Source organism: Branchiostoma lanceolatum, chromosome 1 (genome assembly GCF_035083965.1).
Source record: "Branchiostoma lanceolatum isolate klBraLanc5 chromosome 1, klBraLanc5.hap2, whole genome shotgun sequence".
In the NCBI taxonomy this organism is placed as follows: Eukaryota; Metazoa; Chordata; class Leptocardii; order Amphioxiformes; family Branchiostomatidae; genus Branchiostoma; species Branchiostoma lanceolatum.
Genome location: NC_089722.1, coordinates 29,950,042 through 29,958,851, shown reverse-complemented (window position 1 = coordinate 29,958,851; position 8,810 = coordinate 29,950,042). Strand labels below are relative to the sequence as shown.

The 8,810-nt window shown below is 39.2% G+C and overlaps 1 protein-coding gene across 2 annotated transcripts; it reads right to left on the bottom strand.

Moving 5' to 3' along the window:
* Window positions 1-1,553: 1,553 nt before the first annotated feature.
* Window positions 1,554-8,608, bottom strand: LOC136447913 (INO80 complex subunit B-like). 2 transcript variants are annotated; one of them, XM_066447054.1, is made up of 5 exons: window positions 8,461-8,608; window positions 8,170-8,322; window positions 5,035-5,127; window positions 4,310-4,484; window positions 1,554-2,515 (listed from the first exon to the last, which is right to left on the bottom strand). In XM_066447054.1, exons 1-5 carry the CDS (start codon window positions 8,504-8,506, stop codon window positions 2,044-2,046), a joined length of 939 nt encoding a protein of 312 aa, XP_066303151.1. In that variant the 5' UTR covers window positions 8,507-8,608; the 3' UTR covers window positions 1,554-2,043. The 2 variants fall into 2 exon arrangements, with proteins under 2 accessions (XP_066303151.1, XP_066303159.1); XM_066447062.1 differs by having other exon boundaries at window positions 8,170-8,319.
* Between the last annotated feature and the right edge of the window lie 202 nt (window positions 8,609-8,810).

Here is an 8,810-nt window from a genome sequence, read left to right as displayed (position 1 = left end):
GAATACATCACAGAACAATTCTCTTTAAATCTACGAGTCACAAATGAAGCCTTACCTTTTATTCCCATATTGCAGTAGCTGTAGCAGCTGTCGTTCCCTGTTCCAAGCGCAGCAGGCGGAACCAGCACTAAATGCCACAGGAGAACGAACACAGCTACGAGCCGCCTCGCCATGACACCTCGATAACCAGCCGCCTCTTACAAAACTTATTTTCAGACGCTTGCGCTGTGTCGCAACGAGGTTGAATATCCACAAAGACGACTTGAATAAACGAGAGAAACAGATACACCGCAGACAGATGTGTCTTAAAAGTCTAGACACAAGTGAGGGGTTTTCTCGACTCAAATCAGAACTGCTTACCTGACATTCTGTTGTCTACGTTTGTCATGTTTTAATGCACGAAGAGTTGTCGTAGCCACCCACGCAAGTTGTATGTTATGCATTAGTCATTTGCTTTCGCGCAAATTGGACTGATGACGACATACGTTATGTTGGATCTTTCAAACGTTGTTATATTTAAGCTATTCGTGCACGCATGGCCCTGGTGCTGAATTTTCAACAGTTGTGACTCCGTAGAAAGTAGCATTTCTACCTATACTATTTCCAAAGTGACATTCCAGCGGCTGCTTTTCAATTTCAAGTCAAAGAAATTGAGAAATCTAGGGAATGGCATCCTTATTCTATCCTCTTGGTCTACGGCGTACACGTCAGCCGACAACATGGAGAAATATGCAAAGGGCATTGATTCAAACAGTTTCTGTGGAATAGGTCTTTGATTTTCCACTAGCTAACATTCAATCCAACATATTTACGTTTTGAACGATCAACATTTTCACACACTTCCTTTCTTCACTGTTATGAATAAATAATTGTATGAGAGAACAGCACCTGTGGCTTACTTGACATCATTAAGACCAGGAATTCTATCTAATATCGGTTCCATACTCAAGCCGTTGCTGTGATAATAGGTCTGCATATTTGTAGCACTAGGGAGCACGTTTACCCTCTAAACGTAACCCGTACGGCCTTGTATTCTTAATGCAAATGTTAATACCGATTCTAGTACTGTTTTAGAGAAGCGTTCAAACGTTTTAAAGTTCTAGATAGTTCTAAAATAAGTCCAGTTGCATGTTGTTTCTATGATGTGAAAACAGGCCGTTAGGAAGATCACTAGAAATTCTATTTTCTACAGATCGAGACCCAACAATAAAGCTTTCAGCACCAGGGCCAAGAATGCTGTAGGGCATTACTGGTGGGGGTTGGTAGCGTTTTGCTGAGATGTTTTTTCGGTTGTGTATATATCATTATTTTGGTTACTTTTTGTTCATTAGTTTATGTTATTTCCTTGTTATGTTATTCAGTCTGTTATGTTGTTCTGTACATAGCACGCCTGAAAAGCAGTGTGTTTAGCACTGAGTGCGCCTACCCTGTTTAAAGAAAACATAAATAAATAAATATTATAGAAGGAAAGTAGAATGCATACTTTTTGTCTTCCCATATTGGTAGACGATGTGGCAGGTTAACCTTCCATACAAATCATTTATGGATAATGATAATATGATATTTCTTGTATATTTTGATAAAGGTAGGTAACACGTTCTACAATGAACAACTCTTCAAACAGCAAGTCATCTTATATGCATATAATTGTACCCTTGAGAATATTTCATATGCCTTGAGAACTGATTAAACTAAAACATTTGTTTTCTTTTCTATAGAAGACACAAGTCTTGCTCTTTGACGTTGCTGCTGTGCTAAATGTAACATGTCTGACAGGATGAAAAACAAACATCATACTGTGTTTTCTGATACTTGATACGTCCATAATAACTACAGACACACAGTTGTACAAGCTCTCTTGTACGAGCTCCGCAACAAGTTATATTTTGAGATACAAAGACTAAAAGTCTGACAGCTTCACACCAAAAGTGTGCTTAATGATGTGCTTTAGTACACTGCCACTATGAATGAGTATATACAAAATTATCATCTCTTATTAGATTCATGTTGATATGAGAAGTAACTCTACAAATACTGTTGTCCTTATGCAAAACCATGGCTCTTTTTGTTCTTCCTGTAACACTCCAAGCTACAGAGAGGAACACCAGTCTTAGAACAAGAATATTTCTTCTGTTTGGTACAGCCAGGCACTCCGCACTTCTGCTGAGGTTTGGGAGGTGGGGGCGCAACCTGTGGGGTCAAAGGGCAGGTCACACCCGGTGGGAAAGATAGTGTCACTCTATCATGGCTGTTGATATAAGTCACAATGGGGATATGACCTTTACTGCGAAGAGTTTTAGCTTTCTGTTGCTTTTGTTTTGTTGCCTCTCTCTTCAGTAGCCTCTCCACTGTCTTTTTCTTGCTTTCTTCGTTCTTCTTGGCCGCCTGCATTCTCCGTTTCTGGGCTCGCTGCCTCCTTTTCTGAATCATTTCTTCTGTTTCTTCCTTAGGTTTGTATCCAGAGGGTAGCTCCAGGAGATGTTGAGTGGCTTCAGGAGTCCCGTACCTCAACGCCCTGAAGGGGTTACAAAATTGATGGTTAAGGAATTATAGCTCTATTCAATCAATAAAGCAGATTAGGTTTTAATTTGTATAATTGACATCTATCAATGCACCCTTTGCCCACCCTTTGAATTACAGTATTTGTTATCTACATTTACCTATCATCTTTTATAACAGAATGTCTCTTAATGGATTCAAGTAGCAAAGTCAAGTACATAATGGTATGGACATGTGACACTACCTTGGTAATCAATCCAACTGACTTTTGTTTGCCATTTATGTACACACATACTCACATTTTTACTCCGGGAAGGAGGATGACCTCCTTCTGGGAGTATTGGGAATGCATTTGTTTGCGCGTTCGCAGCTATTACTCACGATCCCGTTGTCGCATTGGTGTGTCACTTGGCATATCGTTTGCCTGGTTCGGCGTGGGGATGCACAATAGCTTTGTTACACCATAACTACTTTAAACGTCAATCCAATATCGTAATTACACCCCTATAATTAATGCTATGTCCCACTGCCCTGCCATAGGGACCATGTTATAATCCGTTATGCATGACTGGAATACTTCAGGCAGATACGGGGTATAAATCTTCCTTACTTGCTGTGATCGTATAGTCACTGTTACATTGAAAAATAGACAACGTGCATCACCACACGCAACCTAGCAAACAATATACCAAGTTACATACCAATGCGGCAACGGGAATTGTGAGTTTTAGCTGCGAACATGTGCCGAGTGAGCTCCAGTCTGTGTATAAAGTATGCCGTGTCCCTCGCAACTCGCATACAGTATGTGCGCACGGGACGGACGATGTATTTTTACGCACAGTGTGAAAATGGCAAATCTCTGGACCTTCAAACTTACCACACTTGTAGTTTTTAATACGGAGGCTGTGACAATGTAAAAAGTTTACACAGGGGATGAAAGATTGTTGAGAAATATCTCTCAGAAAAGTGCGCGCGCCAGTGTCACTTCCGGGTGGTTAGATCCGGTGACCTTTGACCTTCGTGAAATGTTACGATAATATAAATTAGCCTTTTTTATTGCAAATAGCTTGATAGCTATAGATCAGGCTGGCCTGAAATAAATTGTGGAAAGAGGATTTACTGCATATTTGTGATTTCTGATACATCTTAGTTGTAAGGCTGAATGGTTCGTTGATAATTGAAAAGGGGCCATCTAGATCTAACTTTGTGACTTTTCCCGGAATTTCTAGATCCCATCTGTGCCATGCTGTAAAAACATACTTTTCAGCAGGTTGACCACTCCTGTATTGAAAGAAAAAGATAAACAAACACTTTTTCTTTACTTGCTCTAAAACACTACTTGGACTGAGCAGAGATGCAATTTGTGTGGGTCAATACTTGTACATACTATAAATACTTCACGGAGAATTGTGTCCTACGGACTCTTGTTATGTTTGGGACTGATTTATTTATACCATGTATGGAATGCATTGTTTCTCCTACATATATCATTGAATTGGAATGTATATCATTGCATTGGAATGCATGGCATTATTGGAACTTGCTCATGAACAAAAATAAAGTCCCATAGGATGCTTTTTTTTCTTTGAATAAGATTTGCTGGTTATCATGCAAAATTTAAGGGCATAAACCTATTTCTAAAAGAAACTTGCACTATTGTATTGGAATGTATGGCATTATTGGAAATCGCTCATGAACAAAAATAAATAAGTGCCATGGCATATTCTTCTTTCTTTAAATAAAATTTGTCATTGTAACATTTAAGGGCATAAAGGAACTTGCACTATAAACAGGATGAGCATTGTTGTACCTTTGTCTGGCTGTAAGGAGGGTGGGGTCCCTCATCTTCTTCAGTTCTCCGTTGTCGTCCAGCTCTCCTTTCTCCAGAGCCTCCAGCCACTCCTCCTCCTCCTTCTCATCTGCCTCCTTCTGAGTGATGCTAGGCTGGACCCCCTCCGCCTCTGGAGGCTGGTTACTGTCTTCATCTGCCAATCAATCAATCAATCAATAAATCAATCAATCAACCAACCAATCAATCTCAAAGGCTAAAACCTACTGTGAACTGACAAGATCCTTCTTGCAGCCACCTTAATCCAAATCAATTTAACTGTAGTACTTCAGCAATATTTGGAGGCAAAGCTATGACAGGATTTGTTCAAATACATGTTTGAAAGCGTGCAAAACATATGTTTGAAAGTAGCAAAAGGAACAACATGAAGCATGTATGAGTCACAGAGACACCACCCAGAACAGAAGACCACCTTTGATAGGGAGAGTAGATGGCTTTATTGATGATGAACGTAGGGTTAAAGAGGCATTACATATCAGATCCTCATCCTTAACGGCAATCAAGGCTGCAACCACCTCCCCATCTACAACACCCTCGTATCACATGATCTGTATGACCTTTGGCTCCAAGGTCATGTGACAACCCATTCAGAGCTGAAGAAAGATGGCAGGTGCTGTCTGAACGTTTCTCACCAACTTCTAGTCAAGCGTAACAGTTTAATTCTCTATGAACATGAAGCCTGGTACCTTCCCACTGCTTAGAGTTAGATGCTTCTCCCTCACTGCTGTCCTCAGGCGTGGCAATCTTGGGGATGTTCTTGGTGCCTAGAGTCATTCCACCTACAAATTAAGTACATGTACAAATTTGTCATGTGGGTGTATTGTAATGTATAGCAGCAAATCATCCTATATTATATATATGGATCCCTCAAACAATACTGGTAGTGTGATTGTTTTGAATTATTCCTTTTGCTGTGGACCTAATTAACAACAACCCTTGTCAGGTTTCAAGATATTCCTTTATATCACTGTTCAGGAATTCTGATGTAATCTCAATTTTTCAAGATAACACAAATTATAAGAAGAAGTTTATTGCAAGTTCATGCCCGTGGGCTAATTGCAAATACATGATAAAAACATAGGAAAAACATACATGCGTCAGTAAACTGTGTCTGACTTTGCTGTAACAATAGGTTACTGGTACTATATACAATTGTTGGCTATATCTAAATTAGCTGGGTTTGACTTCTTTTTTTGGAAGCAGTGGAAGACGAAAAGTCCCACTTTTTCTAGTATTTGTGGGTTCTGTGATTTCAAGAGAAAGGTAGCTTTTTGTTCATCCGTGAATGTGCAAAAGTAGGGATATTTCGTGATAACTTGTTTAAATAATTCGGTTCTTTCTTCACTGTTAAATATACACTTGGAAATAAAATGTGTTTCGTCTTCCACCGCCTTGGACGTACAGTATTTACAAATTCTTTGGCACACTGGTAAACTCTTATATCGTCCTCTCTCTACTTCTAGGGAGTGAGCACTAATTCTTAATTTGCTGATGGCCGAGCGCGACTCAAAATCAGCAAGTTCTAGGTACCTCTCTCTAGTGTATACAGATTTACAAGTTTTATAAAATCTCAGTTTACCTGTATCGGCACTTAGAATATGAAGGAATGTCTGGATATACATATCAGAAATTCTGTTCCTTATCAGAGTACATACATATTTGGGGTCACAGAGTGAGCTATCAGAGTATAAGAGATATGAGTAACCGCTACAATCAAGGATTTATTTAACTCGCTGTAACAATGTTTTTCTACGGCTATTAGTATGTGTAACAGAGCTATGCTGAAATAGGAGTGCGTCTCTCTGCAATGGGTGCGTAGCGATGTCCAATTGCGTCAAGCGTAACCAGTACTTAATGAGACGGACAGAAATTTCAATGTCCAGAGGGGGTCTACCTAATTCGGATCTACTTGCTATATTACTACTGTTCCTGGAAACACCAAGAATGTTTTTGCAAAAACGGTTATGTGTAATTTCAATCGGTGACGTGTCGTTCAGTCTCTCGGTACCCCAAATTTCACATCCATATAATAGGATGGGTTTGACACATGAGTCAAATATCCTCAGTAAACTATCGGGCGAAACTGATGAGCGAGTTAGACATTTGAAGCTGTATATGGCTTTACGGGCTTTGTTTGACAGTTGTTTTTTGGCTAAAGAGAAGCTGCCTGAAGATGTTACTGTAATGCCTAAGTAGCAGTATGAGGAAACAATGTCTATTTTGTCCTGTCCGAACAAGAAAGTTAGTTTTGGGAAGGATCGTCCGGATTTGTTGAAGATGATAACTTTAGTTTTCTTTAGGTTAACTTGCAGCTTCCATTTAGAACAAAACGTATTTAGTCTGTCTAGGGCACACTGTAATCCCTTATCGAATTCAGAAAATAAAACGACATCGTCAGCATATAGCAAACAAGATACCAATAGGTTATGTAGAGTGGGTGGTGAACATTCTATATGGTCTAACTCCTGCACTAAATCGTTGATGAATGAGTTAAAAAGTGTAGGGCTTAAATTACAGCCCTGCCTAACACCCTTATTAGTGACGAAAGGTGGTGTTAGGCCGGAAGGCGTTTTGACGCAAGTGTTGGGTTTTTCGTACATACATTTGATTACGTTGTTAAAGTTCCCCCCTGAATCTGAGCCCCTCGCGCCAAACGGAGTCAAACGCTTTTCTAAAATCTATGAAGCAGGCGTAAAGCCGTTTATTACCGGATATATATTTACCAATCAAGAAGTCCATAACAAATAGGTTGTCGTTTGTACCAAAGTTTTTCCGAAAACCTGCCTGGTTAGGAGAGATTAGTTTGTATTCATCTAAATATGTTGTAAGTCTTGTATTTATAACAGAGGTGAATAGCTTGGCTAAGCAGCTTGTCACCGAAATTCCCCTCTAGTTATTTGCGTCGTCTTTTGCACCACCTTTGTGTAGTGCAACAATGTGGCTCTTGCACCATTCCTGGGGAAAGTATCCTGCAGACAGGAATAGATCAAAAAGTTTGACTAATGGTACTAAAATGATGTGCGCTGAGCATCTGAGCATCTCATTGCGAATGAGATCACTACCCGAGGCTTTGCCGTTCTTAAGTTTAGAGATTGCTTGTTTGATTTCATTTTTACTAATCGGAGTGTCCAAAGGGTTATTTTCGAGATTTTTTTCTAACTTCAATAGCTCTTTCTCTATATGCATTTCAAAACTGCTACGTGGTTTAGAAACTGTTTCGTTTGGGTCCTCACCATAAAGCTTATTGAAGTGCTCATGTAGGTTTTCAGCTGGGATCATATCGTGATTTTCTGTTTTATTATCAGATTTGTACTCTTTTAGTAGTGACCAAAAGCCCAAAGTGTTGTTACCGCAGAATGAGTTTAACTGTTTAGAAATATTTTCTTTGTATTCTTTCTTGTTTTCCGTATTAATTTGGTGTATTGTTTTTTTCTTTACAAAATAGGAGCCCCGAATATGTGGGTCTCAAGGATTTTTGGATAGTAACTTAGCCAGGTTTTGCAGTTCTCGTCTGGCTGAAGCACACGTTTGGTTAAACCATTTTTTCTTATTTAATTGATTCGGACGGCATTGCTTTCGTGTTTTTGTGCAATGCAGGATCAGAGACTTACGTCCGGCTTCTTGTAGTGGTGAAACATTTTCCCAGGTCATAACGAAATTTTGTGCCAAATAGCTACCATACCAGTTTGAAGGTAAAGTGATAAAACACAGATTCACAGAAACATATGATGGTTGATAATACCATAGAAATAGAGTTAGTTCAATGCTCTAAATGTTGATGAAAATCAAAAACACTGTTTCTGAAAAAATATTCTACTGACCTATCTTGATTTTGAGCTTGAGCTGAGGTTGTCCAGTGGAGTCACTAGTGCAGGTCTCAGACGACAGTTCGGCCGTGTATTCCTTCTTCTTGTGCTTCTTATGTTTCTTCTTGTGCTTTTTCCTGTGGCCACCCTCATCGACTGGGGATTCTGCTAAAATATGTACCACATTTGTAAGTAATCGTTTTTTGAAACGACAACAGCCCCCCTCCCCATGTCAAAAAGCATAGCCTCGTACTGAAGCGTTACACAAATTCCCCTCCGAGAAGAAAATGAAGCGTTTCTTGGTACCTCTCTTAACTTCATCTTCGACAGCGGCGTCCTTTCGTTTCCCCATCTGAAAAACGAAACGTTTTTCACCTAAAAAAGAGGAATCTCAATGTCTATCTTGTTTTCTTTTCGCTGTTAGCATACTTCTCTTCTATCACTTTTGATAGGACTATACCATAGTCGTTTGGGGAGATTTTATACATATATACACCAAGAAATACAAATAAAAAGATAATCAAAGTTGCCAAAGGAAACTTTTCATTATGAATACAATACTTTGATACACGTTGTTACAATAAATTTGAAAATGTTGAGAGGTTGCAATTTTCTAAAAAGGATAATAACTTTTAATTTACCTAAATATTGTAGTG

Coding starts and splice junctions, on each gene's coding strand:
- LOC136447913 (XM_066447054.1), bottom strand. CDS start 8,506: ATGGGGAAACGAAAGGACGCCGCTGTCGAAGATGAAGTTAAGAGAG. Junction 5,128..8,169: donor CAAGCTCAAAATCAAGATAG/GTCAGTAGAATA, acceptor CTTAATTTGTAG/GTGGAATGACTCTAGGCACC. Junction 2,516..4,309: donor CTCCTTACAGCCAGACAAAG/GTACAACAATGC, acceptor TAACCCCTTCAG/GGCGTTGAGGTACGGGACTC.